The following is a 22,719-nucleotide window of genomic DNA, read 5'->3' as shown; positions in this document are numbered from 1 at the left end:
GGAGCCAAGCAATGGAGCACAATGGGAATATTAAGGATGTGGGCTCACCTTACTTTGAACAGCAAATTTGGATGCAAAGCACCACTCACTATATTGCATAGAAATGGGCAACAGATATACACAGAAAAGTTAAGTCTGGTTCTAGGGCCTGGGTCAGAAGACATAGAAGTCTGTGAAAGGGAGTAGAAATGACTCGAATAAAGAATACAGTTTGGAGTTGAAAAATACATTTGCTTATGGTGAAATTTTATTTTACTCAGGAATATCGTGCATACACACACAAAACAAAAGCAAAAACCTCAGGAGTTTAATTTCTTAAAGGAAGTGCAAGTTGTTCGGGGTGTTTTAGTGGCAAGAGAGAAAGTAGGGTTATTGGATTAATGGGGAACCTGGCCAGAAAGTACTTGGAGATATCAGTGTGGGCTTGCTTCTGGAAGGAAGCTATTACAAGATCTGTAATCTGTATTAGTGGAGTCAGATTTGCTCTATTGACAGATCAGTATAGCTTTAATGTGCTTAACAGACCACACTGATTTCTCTGTAGTGACTGAGAATGGAGTCCAGAACCCTGGGTTAGAAGTTATTTAGGTGCTCCAGCATAGACAGAGGTTTGATGATGGATATCAGTCACCCTAGGCACTGACATTAGGAATGGAAAGAGTCCCAGGGTGCACAGACCTGCGACCTTAGCATCTTTACCTGACTCTGATGTAGCTTTAACCCTGTTTTCCCAGGGAAAATACTGTGATACAGTACTTGTGCATCATATTCTAAAACACTGGCAGAGTGATCATGTGTAGCTTAGAGAAACAAGACATTCAGCCTATCCCGTTTCACCCCTGTATCCAGGAATCTGCCTCCATGGATTTAGTCAGACTAGGACTTAAATGCTACAAGGCAAAAATGTATCCGAACTGAAAATACACATTTTCTTTGTTATGCTAACAGTACAGCATAACAGCAATTTGCATGGCATTTGCAGCATCCCTAAGGATCTGAGGTAGTTTAAAGACATGCTTAGTTTATAGTCAAGTACAATGCCTGTTCCATGAGGAGCTTGTGCATCTGAAGATTTGAGTATCTGTGGGGGTTCTAAAGCAGATCTCCCATGGACACTGTCTTAGAGTGTCCATTGCTGTGAAAAGGCACCATGACCATGGCAACTCTTAAAGAAAACAGCCAATTGGGGTGACTTTAGTTTTAGAGGTTCCGTTCATTATCATCATGGCAGGGAGCATGATAGGGTGGAGGCAGATGTGTGCTGGAGTAGTAGCTGAGAGTCCTACATCTTGTAGGCAACCGAAATCGACTGAAACACTGGATGGTATCCAGTGCATAGGAAACCTCAGCTCCTGCCCCAACAGTGACACACTTCCTCCAAGAAAGCCATCCCCACTCCAACAAAACCACACCTCCTAGTAGTGCCACTCCCTATGAGACTCCAGGAATACTTTGTATTCAAACTACCACAGACACTAAATGGTTATGATTGGTTCTAAGCAATTGAGACCATGGCGTAGAAAATTGGCTGACTATATACTTGGTTTTTAATGTAATGTGCCAAGTTGCACCATATAAATCTGCTGCATCTTGCACTTCATTCAAAATAAACTGAAGCTTACTTTTATGATGGCCTGGTTTATGCAGCCTTTTCTTTTGCATATGCATTTATTTTTCCTAATATATATTTCCTTCTTTCTCACTTTCAGAATCTTTGATGGGATCTGTAGGTGATACTTAATAAATTTATTAACATTATGTATCTTTGATAAATTCCTTAGAATTCCTTTCCCAAAATCATTGAACTATATATGAATTAATACTCAATTCAGAGTTTTTTGTTTGGAATTTTTTTTTAGGTAAAAGAGTCATTAAAAATGAAATATTTTGTTATTTTCCAGCCTAGTGCTTTTGTTGCTGCACAAAACACTATGACCAAAGCAACTTGGAGAGGAAATGGCTTATTTGGTTCACACTTCCAAAGCAGTTCATCACTGAAGGAAGCCAGGACAGGAACTGAGACAGGGCAGGATCCTGGAGGCAGGAACTGATATAGATAGAGACTATGCTGCTTACTGGCTTGCTCAACATGGCTTTCTGAGCCTGCTTTCTTACAGAACCCAGGACTACCAACCTAGGGGTGGCACCACCCACAATGGGCTGGGCCCTTCCCATTAGTTACTAATTAAGAAAATGTCCTACAGGCTTGCCTACAGTCCTGTCTTACGGAGGCATTTTCTTAATTAACGTTCCCTCCTCTCAGATGACTTTAGCTTGTGTCAAGTTGACATAAAACTGCCCAACACATTTCCTCTCACAGTAATGTTGGCTTTTCTGAAACTTTTCAGTGTGCTGTTTTCATTAGCAGTTCTTACATGTTAGGACAGCATCACCTGTATGCCTTCTTTAATTGTGTGTACACACAACTCCCAGTTGAGCCTTGTTTACTTTCATGCCTGCTGACCGTGCCAAGAAATGAATGGATGCCTTTTTTTAAAAAAAGCTTTTATTATTAAATGCATCTATGCAGGTATCAGAAAAAAAAAAGGCATCTAGCTCAAACATGGTGGTCATGTGTCATTTTAGTGTTCAGCATTCCTAACTTCTGATATTGCATATTGAAAAAATATCGATGTCCATGTCATTTTAAGTGGAGACTTGCTCTGTAGACTTTGTTGGCCTCAAACACACCTTATTCCTGTTCTCCCAGGTGCTGAGATTACAAACAGGTGCTTGTACACCCGGCTTTCCCAACCTTCCTTTTAAGTCATCATTCTCTTTATATCAGTCAGTGACACAGTTTTAATTAATCGTTTGCTTTGTTTTCTTTTTTATGTGTAAGTATATGTGTTACGTGAGTGTGGTAGCACTTGTGTGGGTGTGCTTGTCTATACATGCCCCTGTGGAGGGCAGAGGTTGGCGTTCAGTGTCTTCTTCTTGTTCTCTATTTTATGTTTTCATGACAGGGTTTCTCACTGAACCTGAAGTCACAATTTTAGATTGTGTCCTCACTTCTCCCCATTGCTGGGGTTACAGAAGCATTCCACTTGTCTGTTTTTTACATATGTGCCGAGCTCTTGCTTGCTGCTTGCACAGGGAACACTTTACTACGTTGTCCCCCCACCATTGACTTGCTTTTCTTGTTATGATGCCAAAAGGCTTTAATATGCAGTAAAAGCAAGGGATCTTAATTGATGGTGATTGTGTTGTAAAAGTATAAAAATCAGTGCTTTCTAAAATATATATATATATATGTTGTAGTTTTGGCAAGTACAATACAAAGAAGCTTGCTTATATTATGTAATATAAAAGTGTTATCACATAGAAATATTTTGGGGAATAGTAAATTTGGTGCAGTCAGATGTAAAAGGAAAATGACAAAACGTAGTTTACAGTGTGCTTACTTGCCTTTAGTTCCTCTTACTTTGTTGAAGGAGAACTCATTGTCCTACTTGAATGCAGTGGCAGCCTAGAAAGAAACAAACTGCATCAGCTAACACTAAAATGGTAGATATCCTTGATCGTTAGCAGTAATCATTTCAATGGTATTTTCCGTTTCAAAAATTATCTATCAAGACTACACTCGAAGTCATTACATTTACAGGCTCTGAGAAAAATAAAAGGAACTATCCAATTTATAATATGATGAACTCTCTTACTTTGACCCAAGACAGCCCATTTCTTGTGTTAGGAGAACATCGGTGATTACTTAAGAAGGACTAGATCTTGTAGAGCTAGCATAGAAGGAATTCTTTTTAGGACAGTTAGAATTAACTATGTACCTGGCAACTGCTGAAATCTGCTTTGAGTGGCATATTCTTTGTATCTAAACTTCATGTTTGAAATTCAGATGTTTCAGCTACGATTCTAGTTAATTCACCCCCGTTTTCATATGCTGTGGGGTACATTTTAGAAGTAAAATACAGCTTTTTACTTTATTATGGGTAGATAGAGCATGGGTTTGATTGGATATGTTATTTTTCTCTCCAAGAAAGACTCATTTGTTTGTGAGATTTGATTAGATCAAAGACTGAATAATGTTCATCTCAGCTGTAAGTGGATATAAATTCTATCTTCATTTGAAAGCTAAAGTAGATATGGGTGAGAAAGGAAGTTACTGCTGCTACAACCACCCTGAATTTCACTTTAGGCTTTGTGCTACACTAATAAATCGAGATAACTAGATTTGCTTAGCTACGATGGATAGATTTATTGGTTCTATTTTTAAATTTTTGTATGAGTAAGTAAACTGCTACCAGTTGCATGAATTTCATCTCTTCTAATAATGTTTTATTGCCATCTGCCCTCTGCATTTCTACGCCACTTGCCACAGAGGCCTGAGTGAAGTTGTCCACTTCTGTCAGAATTGGGGTGTTATGGGAGAATGTGCTGGCTATCCTCGTATAGCCCTCCTTTCTTCCCGTTTTTACTTCATGCTAGCATATTAATCTTTTTTAAGACAGGATACCTAGATTCAGTTATAAATGCTTTTCCTAAAGAGTTGCTACTCTTATTATTTCATGTATGCGGTTCAAGCGCCCTTGATCACATCTGCCCCACCTGCCGTCTATTTTTGTAAACAAAGTTTTATCAAAGGGAAGCCATGCTCACGTCTTTACCATCCAGGGCTATTTTCAGGCTTCAGTGGCATAGTTGAATATTTATTGTCTCAGTCGGGTTTTATTTCCGCCAAAAGACACCACGACTATGGCAGATCTTATAAAAGAAAACATTTAATTGGGCTAGCTTATGTTTTAGAGATTTAGTTCATTATCACAGCAGGAAGCATGGTGGCATGCAGGCAGACATGGTGCTGGATAGGTTGCTGAGCGTTCTACATCCATATCAGCAGGCGCTGGGAAGAGAGAGTAACACTGGCCCTGGCTTGAGCATCTGAAACCTCAAAGCCCAGCCCCAGTAATAAGTATACTTATTCCAAGCGCCAATAACAGTGCCCCTTCCTGTGAGCCTATGGGAGCCATTTTTATTCAAACCATCACATTTGCAAAAGTGTCAACAGTCACATGAAATCTGAACTAGTATCTTGATGGTTCTTTATAGAAAAACCCCAACTCTGGATTCAAACCATATGTATGAGGAAAATGCTATGCTTCTTAATTCTGCTCAGTAGATCCAAACTTTCCAGGGAGCTGGAAGCACCTTTTACAGCACTAACTTTATTTCGCATGTGATTACTTATTGCCTCATCAGGATCAACCTCCAGAAGATGTTCAGAGGCAGGTGCTTATCCCTGGGTATAGCTTTCTAGTAGAGTTCTTGGTATCGATACTGGGTCTGGCCTTCCGGTAGTGGTTGAATGAATGGCTGAGTTAATTATATGAAGTCCCTTGTCAGAGTTCCGCACCTGACATTGGGAAGCATTCTGTGCACACCCCATAATGTAGTCAATGCTTTGTTTACAAGGTTTCACTTTATTTTTTTTTTTTTACATTTTGTGTTAGTTATTGTCTTCCAGATTGGGAAACTGAGCCCAAATGATGGCTTTTCTAATGTTTCAGCTTTGAAAACAGTATCATTTAACATGATAAAATCTTGCATTTTCTTTTCTTTTTTTTTTTTTGCATCAATCATTTTGTCTACCTAATGAGGACACACTGTGTATAAGGGTAACATGAGTCCTACTTCTCTTCTTTCCTTTTCTTTCAGATTACGCTGCTTTTTTTGTTGAGAAAATGGTAAAATTATTTATATAGCATCTTTGAAAATAATGAAATAGTCTTAATGTATATACTTACATGTTTTCTTATCCAAATATGAGACAAATTATACAATTATTTTTATAGTCATTTGAAACCAAGTCTTATGTTGTCAGGTCTGTCTCAAACTCACTGTGTAGCTAAAGTTGACCTTGAACTCATGATCCTTCTGCCTCAAATTCCCAATGGTAAGCTTGCAGGACAGAACCACCATACCCAGTTAGAAATTTAATATCCATTTGTGTGTGTACACGTGTGCACACATGTTTGTATGTATTGAGGATGAAGGTCAATGCCATGTTTTCCTCAGTAGCTGCCCCTTTTGTTTTTTGAAACAGGGTGTATCAGGGTTCTCTAGATGAACAGAACTTACAACTTGTAGAAAATGTGAGTGTGTGTGTGTGTGTGTGTATACATATATATGAGGAATTTCTTAGAATGGCTTACAGGTTGTGGTTCAACTAGTCCAACAATGACTGTCTACAAACAAACGGTCCAAGAATACTGTAGTTGTTATATCCACTGGGCTGAATGTCTCAACTGGTCTTTAGTATACTCCAGAATCCCAAAGAAATAGGCTCTAATAGCAGTGAAGGAATAGACTTGGCAGCAAGAGTAAGCAGAAGTAGGCAGAGAGAGAGAGAGACAGAGACAGAGAGAGAGCAAGAGAGCTTCCTTCTTTTATATCCATTATATAGGCTGCCACCAGAAGGTGTGGCCCCGATTAAAGGTGGATCTGGATTAAGTGAGTCTTCCCACTTCAAATGCTTTCACGGGACTGATCAACTCAGCTACCACTCAGGCCCAGAACTGGGGCTATGAGTTGGCCCACCCCAACATTCACCCCATTTATGAACTGCTGAAGCACATGAAGGGGTCAGTCCTGCAGACCCAAAGCTGCAGGATCTCTATGACACAGAATAGCCACAGGATATCCAAGAGGAGTCCCAGTGAGGGCCCAATATAGATAGTGTGGTAGAAACCAGAAGCCTCAAACAGACCAGTGACTCCTTGCAGTGAACACTTGCAAGTAAAGATATATGGACTAAAGTATAAACTCTCTGATGCACCGCGTCACACTACAGCTTCCATGATGAAATTTTCCTTTTCCTTTTCTTTCAAATTTTACTTTGTTTTATCTTATAAGAGAGGTTAAAGGGCAGATGGTGGACGTGAAAGGATGGGGAGAGGAGTATAATTGAGATATCGAGATAGATGCTGTGAAATCCACAAAGAATCAGTAGAAAGTTATATTAGGAAAAAAGAAAAGAAAGAGATCCCCCACAGGTATACCCAGCCATGTGAATTTTAATTCATTCCAATAGTCAGGTTGGCAGCCAAGAATAGCCATCACAAGGGTCTCCTCCCTGGTTATCTAGACTGGCTAGCCAGCGAGCCCTGGGATGTCTTTACTTCCCCAGGGCTAGGATTACAGGCATTTGTCACCATGCCTGGCTTTTATGTGGGTGCAGGGCATCCAAACTCGAGTCCTCATGCTTGCATGGCAAGTGCTTTAAGAACTGAGCTGTCTCCCCAGCCTTCAGGTAAGTTTAGCAATCCTTTTTAATATTCCTGAGGCTATAGGTTACACGTTGGTTTTGCTTTTGAAAGTAATGTTTTTGCTGGTAAGATTGCTAAGCAGTTAAAGGTGCTGCCATCAACCCAGCTGAGCTTCCTTTGTTACCTAGGAACCCACATGGTGGAAGGAGAGAACTGACTCCTGGGGCTTTAATCTCACCTCCTCATGCATACCGTGGCACACCCACATACAGACATAAATAAGTTTTCTTGATTTTTAAAAAATAAATATTTTATCTGGGTTCTTTTTTGTTTCTTTTCTTTGCTCCTATTTATCATTTTTTATGAATATCACTGGCTCCTCACAATTAAAGCATGAACTTGTCTTCCCACCATATGTCACACAGCAATGATAATTAAATTATTCAGAAAATGCTGTGCATATTATGATAAATGAGTTATTTGTTGACTTCAGCTAATGGTACTAAAACCCTCTGTGTTTACGACTTATGTTTTTAACTGCTATGTAATTGTAACTGACTGGAATAAAACTTTTTTGTAAACTCGATAGAGAAAAACAGTCATCTGGGTACTGACTGATATCTGGTTACATGCAATATAAAAAAATTAAAAGAGAGTGGTATCTAATCCAAGTCTCTATATTCACTTTAATTATGACTTTCTAGATCCAGTTTAATCTGAGTTCTTAGAGTTGAAAGGGTGGTACTAATGGAAGAACCTGTCCTCATGGAGCTGTGGACACTTGATACTTAGCCTTATATGCACCTGTTTCAATTCTTCATGGCATACATGCCAGCATTCTCCCCTGCTGAGATAGATGAGAATAGTGTAATCTGTCCAATTTAGCTCCTAATCATTGAATTAAGCAAGTCTTTTATTCCATTTAATAAAAATTACACAAACCCCAGAATGTCCTCTGATCTTAGATCTTTAGCTTAACGTTTCCCATTTTTGCTGGGTATGATTTCATGCCTGGATTATGAAAAGTAGACTGCTATTTATGCTTTCAACATAAGGAGCTTGATAGAAAAAAAAATGCACAGACCCTGTGCATTTTCTCGTGGCCACCATCTGTTTAAGATGGTTGGAGAAGGGGCAGAGGAGTAAGACTCGCTGTCCACAATTACATGCACGTGTGTTCCCAATTTCTATGTGTAAAATTCTATGTGTGGCATACCTTTGAGAACATACTCCACTGTTGAATTACAAGTCTTTCTCTCCCCAGGAGTGGAAGAGTGTCACTTCAATAAGGACCAGTTATTTATATGAGCCCTGATTAGCCTCTGTATTTCTAGTAAGAATAGCCCTTGCCATTCAAGCAGTTGTTTTTCACATCATAACTCATATTTGACTTCTGTTTTGTGGAGCGGTGGATACCTGTCTCTTTTCCTATCTGGAAACATTCATATTCATTAACATTTTCAATATCAACCTCGTTCTTCTGACAGTGAAAATAAAATATTACACGATTTTTATAAGGAACTACAGTTTTATGGTTATTTACTGGTCCATGGCCTTCTTTAAACTTCATGAAGTAGTTCCTGTTCATACTGGTAAGCCCAGTAGAATGCTCAATGCTGAATAGTTCATGGACCAGTTGCTTAATTCCATGTCCTTGGGCAATCACTATCCTTTTTGTCTGCATTCTTGATCTGCTAAGTACTAACAGCGACACTGTAATGATGAAACAGTCCTGTTCTTCTCTATTCCTTTTAACTTCTCAACATAAACAAAAGTCCATAGATGTGTGGATGGTTGTGTGTGTGTGTGTGTGTGTGTGTGTGTGTGTGTGCAAGAGTGTATATGGTAAGAAATGGGGAGATGTAAGAAGTCATACATTAAAAGAGATACATCATGACAAATATTTTTCTAACTATCAATTCAATTACTTTTCATTCTGTGTATTTTGTCTAATTTAACAAATCCTTTTGTATATTCTGAGAGCCATCCAGTATACTGATACATTATCTAATACCTGTCTAACTCATTTGGTGGTATTCTCTGTAGACCCCAAGTCCTGTAAAGCAGAAAGGAAGACCAAATATGGATTTGCGTCATTTATAACCCTTGAAAACCTCAGGTCGCAATTTTAGTTCATGAAAGAGACATTCTCAGTGATTAGCTGAGAGTTTTGCTGAAATATGTTTATTATAAAAGGAAAATACTTTAAGCAAAGTTCTAGTCAGGTAGAGATCTTCCAAAAAGAATCCAGATTTAATGAAGATTGTTCAGGATTAACATTGAAGAAGAAATCTAGTCTAAAGTGGAGCCCACTTCCCAGGGCTCTGGTTGTGGCATTGTGCTGACTTGTGGCTGATATTTCCACACTGTGAAATGGATCTGACTCCCTGTTCCTATGTGATGGTCTTACTATAAAGTACAAGGAAAGAAAAACAGTTATAGGTAAGTAAATTGTCATCAAGGTAGCTCATTTTTCCAGTGTGTTCATTACGTTTGAACCGTGGTCTCCATGGAAGACTTTTTCTGAGATGGTGCAGTAATTACCACGCGAATAGGACTCACTTTTTACAGTCTCTGTCACCCAGTGCCTCATGCTCCTACACCTCATCCTGCCTCGAGCCATAGGATGGCTCGTCATTGCTCAGATGTCAGGCTCCCGCACTGGAGGAGTGTGAGACTCAGTCTGGAGAAACAGTATTTTATCCACATTGTTAAGTCTGCCTTGGAACTGCTCAGGGCTTGGTTGTTACCGAGACTGCATAGCTTTGTGTGACAGCCAGTGTGTTAGCACACGGCAGCAAACGGGTGTGAGAATTTCCTGCACACCAAGATGGTGTGCATGAGACTAACAAAAAGCAGTAGGATTTGGAGCCTTCTTATTTGTATTTAAGATATGGCCACATGGCTTGTGATTAAAGCTGCTTCTCATATAAATAAGTTAGTGCCTTCTTGAGGCCTGCGCCAGATGGGTTATGTCCCATTCTACAGTGGCTGTTTGAGAATTTTTGTACTCGTTGATTGCTTTAAAGTGTTCAGATGACTCAGTACTTTAGGGCTTATGCATAGATAATGTGATACAGTAGATGAAAGGGTTTCATTCTCTTTGAGGTCTGATTTCCAGATTTTCCAATTAGTAAATTCCCCATTTGAAACCCTAACCCTAATCCACATTTGAGAAATAGCTTTCTGTATAGTTTTAGGGCAGAAACAACAAAGTGAACTGTGACCTTTTCTCTTCCGTTTAATTGTCTTTTCGCTTTCTATCCTTGAGGCAGTTTTCTATTGGCAAAAAAAAAAAAGAGTATATATTTTGTACCCATTTTAAGAAACTAATTGTCTTGGAGAAGAGAAGATATTAACAGGAGTTTGACAAATCGTTTGTGAATTCTCCAGGCAAGGTGCGATAGATTTTAAAGAGAACGAGAGCACTTCTCCTACAGTGGTCAGGAGAGACTTTGGAGAAGAGAGTAAAGTAGGTATGATCTTGCACAATAGGGCAAGGTAAAGTAAGTAACACTTACTGGACATTTCATTGGCTGAAGGTTACAGAGATGGGGTCCAATATGGTTTTCTGAAAGGAACCTGAACTCTGTGTGTGTGTGTGTGTGTGTGTGTGTGTGTGTACACGACTGAGCATGTGTCACAAGAATTGGGGAAATGGAAGAAGTCACAGATTGCTGCTGGAATAGTGACGAAACTTGTTTAGACTTCAGGAATTCAAATGTTACCCAGCACTTGAGAGGCAGAGGCAGGCGGATCTCTGTGAGTGCGAGACCAGCCTGGTCTACAAGAGCTAGTTCCAGGACAGGCTCCAAAACCACAGAGAAACCCTGCCTCGAAAAACCAAAAAAAAAAAAAGAAAAGAAAAGAAAAAAGGTTAGGGTACAGGTACAGTTTGGATAAGGGAGGCAGGTGGATTGACTCGAAAACAGTTTCTATGAAACAGTTACTAGAGTCTGAGCTTGACACATTAGGGGTATGGGAGGCAGAATGCCTGCCCTCTGTGCCCGCCTACATGGGAGATTTTTAAAAGAGGGGTTCTCAGGAAAAGCTGTAATGTGCCCAAGAGGAGACCCATTTATATGCTTTAAATGTAAAGACTTTCAGATTGAGCATGGAAAACGCTTCCCAGAGTTTCGGGTGATAACAAACCTGCACACAGAAACTGAAGAGCCATAGAGGCGAGGTAGGAGTATACTGTGAGAGTAAATGAAGTACCAAGGAAGAAGATGTGTGAATGCATATGACAGGAATGTCCCATTCTTTAAGAGAATATGCAAGCCAAAGAGAGTGGAAACCCATTCCCAACCCTGTCAAGTTCTCTAGTGTTGAAAACTCTGTTTCATAGAGCAAGCAACACACACAGTACCGTAGAAGTGCAGGGCTTCCGCATCTGTAATTGCAAATCCTTGCAAACAGCTTTTATTCCGACAAAGGAGAAGCATCCTTATAGCTGTCTTACTTAATATTACACAGTTCTAGTCACACCTTTAATAGGTGTTGTCCACTTGTGTGGGCATAGAAGAATATAGGCTTCACGCAATATTGGTTTTGTATTATATGCACATGCTTCTCATTTAAGTTGTTCCCTTTAAACCGTATTTAAATGTGCGTCTTTTCTAGCACATTAGACTTTAATTGCTTGTAGGTGAAGAGAAGGCCTCTCCGTTGGTTTCAGACCTATTGGGCTTATTCATGCATTGATTGATCTATTCATTCATGTCAGAGATTGTATTTGTTGGCGAAGAGAATTAAGGGTTCTTGAGAATGTGCTATGTTGAAGAAGATACACAGAAGCTTTAGTAGAATAATTAAGGCATTCATGGAAAATTATGGGGTCCTAGGAGACAAACATTTGATCTGTTATGCCGAAGGGACCATGGTAGATGTGGGTCTGAAATAGTTCACAGAGGAGTTGAGCCTTACATCATACATGGTAGTTGCTATGCAAACAAGGAGAAGGATAGAAAACAATGGCATTCCTGGGAGCAAAGACAGCCTGTGCATAGAAGATGATATGTGAAAGAAAAAGCGAGGCAGTTTAGTATTGCTACAGCACTCGGTGAAGGCGGAGTGGTGAAAATTGACATTGAGGAGGATGTCACAGGAAGGACTTGTGTACAGAACGGGAGACATGAGCTACATTCACTGGTCAGAGAGCAGGGAGACTCCCGCAACCCTTTACAGAGTTGTGGTTTCCAGCATTACAATCTTCAGTGGTCATTGGGAAAATGGCTATAAGGGAGATGAGTCATTTTGGCAGCTGCTCCAGAAAGCAAACATTTGGGACCTCAATAGGAAGCACTGTAGGAACAGAGAAGCGGAGGCAAAGTTAATGAAATCTAGAACTGTTTTTTACCAGAACTGTTCAGGAAGGATGGGGATGGTCCTGGGTGACTAGCTACATGCCTGGTAACAGATGATGTGATCTTGAGAAATACACACTGGAAGAGAATAGAGTGAGCTCTTTATCCTCAACACACTGAACATAAAGAAGTTTCTTATATGTCTGTGGTCTATTTTGAACTAAGCTTAATTAGTTCAGGTGAGCAGACATATCTAGATGGAAAGAAATATGTCACCTATGATAGTTACCTTACCATATCTCCTTGTAAAAGTAAGAAAGAAGTAGATTCACACCCTGGCTGTCACTCATATTGTGTGCTAATCCTTGGCTTTATATTCTCTGTTCACCTGTTTAACTACAATATCAGTGGATAGCCAGTAATTTGTTATTATTGAAAAGTTCATATTCGGCTTGTTCACATTCTGCTTCTCTTGTATTTAACTTCTAGTGCCTTCTACTGCAAGAATTACAAACAGCGTGACTTCTTCAGGTACAGGGGTACCTGTGAACTCAGCTGCGGGGCCGCCCCAGCCAAGTGACCAAGACACGCTGGTGCAGAGAGCCGAGCACATTCCAGCAGGCAAGCGAACTCCCATGTGTGCCCACTGCAATCAAGTCATCAGGTCAGTCAGTTTTGAAGTTTTCTTCAAAAACACTTAATACCAATGTGGTTGTTTTTTAATGGTCTTTAATGTGTATAATTTTATTAGTAAAAAATTCTTGCTAAAACCCTGGTAGGATTAAAGTATATAACCATATCAATTTTAAAGAAAAGTAACCCCAGGCTCCCTAAAAATAAAACTAAAATATTGATTGTGTCAGTTATTCATTTCTACCAGATCTAGAAAAATAGTCATTAATATAGTAGTCGTTCAGAAATATTAAAATTGTAAGGCTTGAAGGGACTCTGAGATCATTTATCTCAGCCTTATTATTCTACAAATTATACAAATGAAGGCTTTCATTTACTTGGAAAATGACTTGTAACGCGAAAGAAAGAACTTTGAGCCCTGGAGAAGAATCCGTGATTGTAGACCTTTGTATCTCTTCGCAGGCACCGTAAGTATTAGAATGGGTTAGCACCTCTGTCTTTAGAGTATTTCCTTCCAAATCTATTTTATTGTCTCTTAAATTCCAAAAAGAGGGAAATGCCCAGAGATCTTTTAATCATATTGTAGCAGAGCTTATTAAATCTCAGCATTCTTATGAGTGGCCTTTAAAATGTTATGAGGTGTGTATGCGAATGCTGGTGCAGACATCTCACCAGAAAGACCCTGTTGCCTCTTTGTGAGTTGCCTTGTTGGCAGTAAAAGTAGTTGCTTGAAATTATTGCTTACATTCTCTTCTTTTTAAACTGTCCTGTTTTGAAACAGTTGAAACAATGGGGCCTATAAAGGCAAAGAAGCTTAAAACTGACATTTCCCCCTTTCCTGTTACATTAATATTGTCTAGCATTATATTTCTAGGTCCCTTTCAATATGGAAGGTAGGATGCTCCAGTGATTTAAACACAAAGTACAAATAAATATTCCTCTTAACCTTTCAGTAATTGGATACCATGTCGAGAACTCAGTACATAGCTCAAGGTTAAAATAGATTCATACTTCTATTTTAAAGATGTTCACGTGTGACAATTTAAAAATGTACAAAAAACAGAAAGGAAAAGCCCCAAAGCTACCGGCTAACATAACCACTATTAATTAGTCTTCTAGCTTATAGATTCTTAGGGAAAGGCAAAGAGCGGTTCTAGCACAGGCTTTCACTCCAGCCTAGAGCTTATCATGTCCTCTAAACCGGCCTCAGACTCATGGTGACGAGGTACGATTCTACTTGTGAACCACCTTGCCCAGTGCAGTTTAAACTTTTAAAACATGCACACAAAAACCAAGTCTTATAGAAAAAGAATAGATTTTTAATTGTTTTTCATGTAAATTGTAATTATATCTTCTTCATAAAAATGTAACTACTAAGAACGTTTGAACAATGACACCAGCAGACATGCTAACATAGAAGAGGGAAATTTCACAAGCTCCAACTTTAGACAAAGAATTGTAGCTAAGTCATGAAGGCTAAACGAGGGGGAATTAGTTCTTAAGTCCTTAGAGATGACCCCCTAATTGGTTATCCAATACCAAATGGTCAGCCCCTGAAATCATATACATATAAGCAACACTAAACAAACTGTGTGTGCGTGTGTGTGTGTGTGTGTATAAAAAGAGGTCATGAATTTGTGAGAAAGTGAGGGGAACAGGACATAGGAGGGGTAAAAGGAGGGGTAAAAGGGAGGAAAGGAAAGGGAATAAATAATGTAATTAACAGTATTTTAATTATTTTTTTTGTAAAAAGAATTATCAAATAGCCACAATGGTAGTAATAATGATTCTGAAGAAGAGGACCAGAGCAGTGGAGGTCTCCAGTCTAGGGCAGCATACACTGAGCAGAAGGCATTGAGTAAATTAAGTATTTAAAGAACTGGGGCATGACTCAGAGTTCAGTCAACTTGGTTTTAATTGGTTAGCCATTTTTCTGCAAATTTCTGTAGAGTTTCTATTTCACAGAAAGAATCTATATAAAATCTAGTGTAACACTGCTTTATTCTAATTAGTAAAACAGTGATTTTAATTACTACTTGCACTTATTTAAATTTTTAGATTTAATGTTAATAAATAGAAACTCTGACATGAAACATGGTTCTGCAAGTTTCCTTACTGTGGTTACCCATACTGGCGCTAAGTGATATGGTATCCTGAATTATGACATCCTTTGTGGAAACAGAAATCGCCGTTTTTGTGTGCTGCTGTAAGCTGCTGCATAATAAGCTAGAGTCTCAGAGCTTGTCAGCTGCTAATTCATGGCTGATTATCAACTTCAGTCCTCTCCTATAACCCAGCTTTTAGTGTCTCTTTTTAATATGGCAAAAATAGGACACTCAAAGCAGAAGCGTCATGCACCATTCTTCCTTGCCTTAGTTCCAGATTTAGTGGTAGACTGAGATGCTTTGATGTACAGACATTCAGTTTTAGGGAATAAATATGTATTCAGCCAATGAGATGAATGGCCATCACTAACTGTTCCCCCATCTGCTCAATTTTACATTGTTCTGTACGATCCAGCTCTTGGTATCGTTTAAGCATTGGAGCTTCAATTACTAAGGAAGTGAACAGGGGTGGGGATTAGCTCATGTCAAGATCATGTAACAACAATTAACATAGCACATTTGCCTGGTGCTCAAGTGCTACAGCAGCTTGCATACCCTGCAGTCGGCTCAGAGGCCTTGGTCAAAGCATAAATCCAGTTCTTGCCCTCGGTGTCAGTATTACTTACCAAAGCAAGAAGGTGTTGGATCAAGTGACATTATCTGGGACACCTGTTTTTAAAATGAGCTGCAGTTGTAGGCATAATATTATACCCTGGCAAACTGGGAAGTGTAAAGTTGAGTTTATGTTGTTAGTTTTCCATTAGTTATGTTTTAGAAGAGTTAGTTGCCTTCAGAAAATGTAAAAGATCTGATGTTAGCAACTGAAGTCATTGTCTTCATAAGGCATACTTACCCATACTTGATTTTTCATTTTGTTTTAATATTTAAGTTTTTGTGTTTATTTGAATCTTGAGAAGTTTATGGGTGTTACCCCTTAACTCATACTTAAAGGCATATACTTTGACTAATTACAAATGCATAAGATATAATATTTAGAAATATAATATTTAGAAAAATTTCTGAAGCTTTCATTTTGTGATAGAACATTTCAAATTCAAGTAGGATGGAACTAACAGTTTTTCGCTCTCATGCCTGTGACTGTATCGACTGAGTACAATAGCTGCGTATGCGGAAGGTGACTAGTGGAGGCCAGGCCAGGTTCTGTTTCCTGGTGGAGCAACAGGCATATGAAGGACCCAGCTTACTTCCTGAATGTAACATATTGCGTCATTAAAATCGGTTGCTATTTGTGTTGCACGGGGTTAATGGAGCTGCTCGTGTTTAGTGTCTTAACAACTTTTTGAAGGAGTCGGGAATACGTGATGCTTGGATTTTGTCCTAGGTAGAGAATGTCAGTATTGAATGGTAGTCATGTTACTGTTATTCCATCTTTCCTGCACCACAGCACCAGAACCACCTTCAACCAACTCCTTGTTTATTCTGTAGGGAAAAGGAATTTTTGTTTTACTGAGATGTTTTGCACAGTGATTTTCAAGCACTTTCATAAGGAGAGCCTTTTGCCTACTGCACCATCCATTTCAATCTCTGAACTCTTTTCCACTCCTTTATTTATAGGTCTTTTTTATTGTCCCTTCTGGTTCAGATTTTATTTGAAAATAAAAGGTTTGCTGGCTTAATGTATCAGCTGCTGAATTTAAGAAAACAATTGAAAACATTGACCAAGATTTATAGGCAAGATATAAACCAAGATTTTATTGTTCACTATACAGAAAAAAAAATGAAAAGAACGGAAGAGTCTAGCATCTATATTTGCAATACAATGTCACCATTAAGATCCTGTTTGGATGGCAGTGCTTAGTGAGTTCTTAAATATTCCAGATGTTGTGCAAAGTATTTTACCTAAATGTTTGTTACCAGCTAGTGATTACATTTTCTATTGATGCTATTTATCTAACTCCATTTTCTTCGTGTCTGTAACAACCACTGTCTGGGAGAATGCCTACATACATGACAAAAGTTTAGAACTATAAAATTAGGATCAAACAAAGTTAAGCAAGGTAATAATAAAGCCAGCTGTGGGGTGATATTTTGTTTGTGCTGTAACAAACAAAGCTCTGAAGATCAGAGAAGCAGAGTAGCCAGCCACTAGGGTTCTTACCTCTACGAAATCTTCAGACCAAAATGGCCAAGAATGAGCCTGTCTCTAGGAATCCTCAGACTGAATGCCTTGAGCTCCTGTCTTTTCCCGTCTTATTCGCTCTCTGGCCAGCCATATCCCTTCCTGTCTCCACCTCCCTAGTGCTGGGATTAAAGGTATGTTGACTCCCAAGTACTGGAATTAAAGGTATGAGCTACCACCACCTGCATCTGTTTCTCTTTTAGATTGGCTCAATCTCATATAGCCCAGGGTAACCTTCAACTCACAGAGATCAGTCTGCCTCTGTCTCCCAAGTACTGGGATTAAAGGTGTGTGCCACCACTACCTGGCGTCTGTGACTTACTAGTGGCTGAGCTCTGCGTTCTGATTTCCAGGCACACTTTATTTGTTAGATTACAAATAAAATATCATCATATAGCTGTTTATTAAATGTTAATACTGCTCAAGAACTCTATTGGTGTTTTGCGAATTTTTAATATTTAAAGAGTTCAAATTGGCTGGTGTATAACTTTCCATCCTGAGTTATTAGAAAAAATGAAGACTAAACAGAAGACTAAGCAGAAGAAAAGAGAAACAAGGATTGAAGCAGAAATTAATGAAGGGTTGGAGATGGCTCAGTGGTTAAGAGTACTTGTTACTCTTGCAGAGGACCTGGGTTCTATTTCTAGCAGTCATATGGTAGCTCACACCATCCATTAGTCCAGTTTCTAGGTATCTGATACCCTCTTCTAACCTCCATGGGTACCATTCATGTACTTGGTTTACATACATATGTGCAGGCAAAACATTCTTACACATAAAATAAAAAGTATATATTTTTTTTTAAAAAAAGAAAGTAATGGAGAGAGAATTAGAACAGAAAAAAACAGTGAAACCAAAAATTGATTCACTGAAAAATAAAAAAAAAGCCTATTAACTTAGTAACTTTTCTTTTCAGTTTAAGATTGTTTTATGAGAAATAATAGAATTCAGAACTTTGAGAGCAACCCACACATGTCTACTGTTTCTGTGAGTTGGGAGGAGTGGCAGATATGTTTTAGCTGAGTCTCTGGTGAGAATTCACCAGGCTGAAATCAAGGTGCAGTTACCTGGTGATCTGGCTCTTCTTCCAAGCTCCTTTGGAGTGTGACTACTTGCAGAATTCAGTATCTAACGCTGAAGGGCTGAGATGCTCACCCCCTAGAAGCTGCTGCCACCCTAGGCAGCTGATGTGACTATTCCCCTCTTCCTTGGCACCAGCCTCTCAGCATGTGCTGCCCTTCTTTACTTTCCTACAGAGCTCCCTGACTAGGTCAGGCCCTTCTAGGATCATATGTCCTTTGAATTCTCAGTGTTGACAAGTAAAGGAATTCTTTGTACAGATTATATAATCTAATGATAGTAGCAGTGTCTTATTTAACATCCAATGGGAACATGTATTCCAGGCATGTGTACATCTGTACACCTTCTCTCCTCAGTCTTCTCCAGCTTGGTTAGTAATATCCCTGCTCATCGTTGCTCAGACCTCATGTGATTTGTCTGCAAATCTGTTTGGTACAGATAAATTTACCGTGTATGTGAGTGTGTGTGTGCATGTGTGTCCCGTCTGAATTATTCTCCTGTTTCACTTCTCCCTGTTCCTACTGCCATTCTAATCCAAGACAATATCATTTCTCACCCAGGGTAACAGAGTTCATTGCTAAGAAATCTTTCAGCTATGCCCTTGCACTGTAGTCATCACCAACACAGAATCTCTATAAATCTCTCTTTCCTAGTTCAAAACTACTTTATTCATTAAGTAAATGAAACAAACAAAACTAATCTACATATTCAATAATTGCTTTAGTAATTATAGGTAATATATATTATTACCGTATTCAAACAAGTGGTACTCGTTTTGTTTTACAAAGCATATAAATAACTTTGTTTTTAGAACTGCCAAACTTCCTTGGATGGTGTCTATACCGTTTTGCATTCCTGCTACTCTCTATGAGAGGATCCACACAGCCTCTTCAGCACTTACTCAAACAGATCATGTCAACTCTCTGGCTTAGCATTGTGTGCAAGTGAGAATCTATGCAATGGATTCTCTGAAGGCTCTACTTAGTTGGCTCTGCTCCATCCCCCTTCATTATTTCTCTCCGGAGTGGGATGAAATGGACATTAGTGAACATTGTTGTGAGAGAGAAAGAAGTACATTTTATAATTGTAAGATGGTGTAACAATTACATAAATATATTCAGCCATCAGTAGATCCATCTGTACCATCTGGGCTTTGCACGATTCTAACTTTGTAATTGGTTATCTACATGATCTTGGGAAAGTTGGCAAATTCTAATGTTTTCTTCCTCAGTGTAATGGATTCATTTCTGTTGCTGAGGCTGCCTGTGGATTAAATAACAGGGGAAGCAAGCAGTCGGAGCTGATATGTAAGATAATCCGGATTGCTAGGTTGTGCTCCTTGAGATGCCAGTTTCTTTTCCCTTTCTATTTGTAAGTTTTTGTTTTTCTCCGCTTCTTTCCTTCTTTAGGAGGTGGGAGCAAAAGACAAGCAGAGTTGAAAAGTTGTTTGCAGTAGCCATTCCTCTCAGCCAATCAGATGCCTTGACTCTTCCCTTCCTTTCTTTTGTCAGCCAACAAGTCTTTAGTAAAGGCTGAGGGTGGAGTACTGTCAGGGGAGATGAATATTTAATTCCACCTTGCAGTTATCCAAGCTTGTCATTCCAGTTCACAGGTGGAAACCTAATCCCATCTGGAGAAAGAACTTCTTTAGTGTTAATCCGCTGTTAATGAATTTGTTAAATTAGTGTTTGCTGACACACAGAAGGAAGTATTTCCTTCTACATAAGCGGGCTTGCTGTTTAATCTACACATAACCCCATGGGCACTGGGGGAAGCTGTCTTTCACTGGAGCAAGGAGGATCTAGTTAGGCTGGCTTTTTCCCTCTAGTTCTGGCTTAGAGGAAGGAGCTCTGATAAAGCAAGACCCACTGTCTCCTCATATTTTAAAGGTACAGAGTCATGTCCTCTCCTGTTGAGTATTCTCTTTACTGCTCATGTTTGAAAAAAAAAAAACAATGAGACATTTCAAAGTTTTTCTTTTAATAGACTAGACTATATTTTTGATTGTTAAGCTTCATGCCAAAAAGGTATTTTTTAATAACTTTTAAAGAATATGTGTGATGGCCAGGCGGTGGTGGCAGTGACACACACCTTTAATCTCAGTACTTGGGAGGCAGAGGCAGGTGGATCTTTGTGAGTTCAAGGCCAGCCTGGTCTACAAGAGCTAGTCCAGGACAGGCCCCAAAGCTACAGAAAAACCTTGTCTCGAAAAACCCATATATTATATGCAGTGTGGTAAGGAAGAGATGGTTTAATGAATAAAAGCACTGGTGCAAAACCATGATGACCTGAGTTCAGAACCCTAACCACAGAAAAGCACGGGATCCCCAGGGCAAGCTAACCAGCTAGACTAGCTGGGATTGGCATGCTCAGAATTCAGCAAGAGATTTTACTTCAACGGGCAGTGAGGATAGTGCTCAAAAAAGAAAGCTGATGCCAGGTTTATGCTTCTGAACACACATGCATGCATATGTATAAGTATGCATATACTGCACATAGCTGCATCAAAACACATGAGAACACTCAGTCACAAGCACCAAAAAGGAATACATGAAATGTTAGCCTTCTGAATTGCAAAGGGGTACAGGAGTGAAATCATGGGTAGGGCCATTCAGAGTGAAAGAAGTGTTTAGATAGACACTATTATCATAAGGACCCACACCCACAGAGTTACCTGTAATCAGGCCACCCGTTTGATTTCTGTTTGGTTTGTTTTTTTTTTTTTTTTTTTTTTTTTTTTTTTTTTTTTTTTTTTTTTTTTTTTTTTTTTTTTTTTTGCAATCTACTGCTTAATGTGATTTAAAAATAAAATGATTACTCAAGGGAGTCCAAACTGCTTGTTGCAGAAATCTGGTAGGAAATTTTTCACAGAGCTCATGTGAACCTAACTCTGTGTGCTCTAAGAGGACCCTCTCATTAGCTCCCAGAAGAACAGGGATGAACATCATGAGGCTGCTTCCTATAGCAACGGTTTATATGGGCTAATGTATCACACCAAACATTGCTCATAAAAGAATGATTCTCAGAGGGCTAGGTCTGGTCAAGTGCTGTGATTCATAGATCCAGTTCTCTTGGGTTCTGATTTGGTGATAACACATACTTCAGAAAATCTAGGAAACAGATTGCATGCTCCTTACCCAGTTATTAGATGTCTGTGTCCCATCTGCCCCCCCCCCCACCAGGGAAGCCTCCTCAGCTATTTGGGGTTAGTAGATGTGCTCCAGTGTCAAAGCTTTCATTGTAACCCAAGCCCACATCAGTATTTACATTTCTGAAGAATGCAGAGTCTGAGGTTGAACTGACTTCTTTTAAAAACTGATAAGGATCCAGGCTTTAAGGCCACTGAGTCTGTGATGACGTGAGGATGTTCCCTAATGAAAAACTCGGGCTAACATTTTTAAAATGCTTACATGTGTTTTAGTATCCATACAGAATGTGACATAAACCCCAAAGTCCTACTGCACCCTACATTATAGTCACAATAAGTTTATCCTGGAAGTTTCTTTGACCTACACAGTCCAGATACCTAGCTGTTGGGAAAGCTTAGAGCACTTAGAAAATTTTGTTCACCTTTGAGACTGTGACTTCTTGATTGAGTTTGTGGAATGACAGTATTTATAAAGCAGTCACAAACGGAGGGATGGCTGACTGGAGGTAACATATTTGTTCACAATAGATGACAGACAGCTATTTCTTTTCTTTTAGAAATAATGAACAGATGCCTTCCTTTCTAGTCATGCAAAACCATAGTACCTGGAGTACTCCCCTGGTCACCCTGAAATTTTAATAATAGTAAACTAATTACTTCAACTGTTGCCAGCCCATGTACAAAAGAGTATCACATTCCTAATAATCAGGGTAGGAAAAAATTAAACTAGAGAACACTTTCTTATGTTTCACAGAAAAAAATAAGTTCAATTTGCATCAATACTGCCTGACTCTTGTAGAATTGAGGGCTGGGTCTGAGTTAACACTAGTGATTTTGCGAAGAAAATTAGTACATGGATTTGGATATGTTGGTACCAGACTTGGTGATGGGGAGCAATCACCAATTACCAAATAGTTTTTTTTTAATTGGGTTGCATATGTGCGTGCGTGTGTGTATGTTCATGTATGTACATGAGTATGTGGGTGCATGTACTCATGTATGGGTATGCAGAAGCCAGAGAAAGACACTGGATGTGCTCTGCCATGCTCTGAGACAAAGTCTCTCTCACTGAACCAGAAGTTCACCTTCC

At 39.2% G+C, this 22,719-nt stretch overlaps 1 protein-coding gene across 2 annotated transcripts in view; it reads left to right on the top strand.

Annotated features, from left to right (window-relative positions):
* The window catches only part of Pdlim5 (PDZ and LIM domain 5), a 147,783-nt gene that overhangs the window by 114,401 nt on the left and 10,663 nt on the right, over positions 1-22,719 (top strand). For both annotated transcript variants that reach the window (XM_050160152.1, XM_050160151.1), the window contains exon 9: positions 13,013-13,187. In XM_050160152.1, coding sequence (XP_050016109.1) covers positions 13,013-13,187 — 175 coding nt within the window. The remainder of the gene's footprint in view (positions 1-13,012; positions 13,188-22,719) is intronic.

Source organism: Alexandromys fortis, unplaced genomic scaffold (genome assembly GCF_014885135.2).
Source record: "Alexandromys fortis isolate MF-2015 unplaced genomic scaffold, M_Fortis_MF-2015_v1.1 scaffold_124, whole genome shotgun sequence".
Taxonomy (NCBI): domain Eukaryota; kingdom Metazoa; phylum Chordata; class Mammalia; order Rodentia; family Cricetidae; genus Alexandromys; species Alexandromys fortis.
The sequence above is the reverse complement of the archived record's forward strand: the minus strand, read 5'-3'. Positions and strand labels throughout refer to the sequence as shown.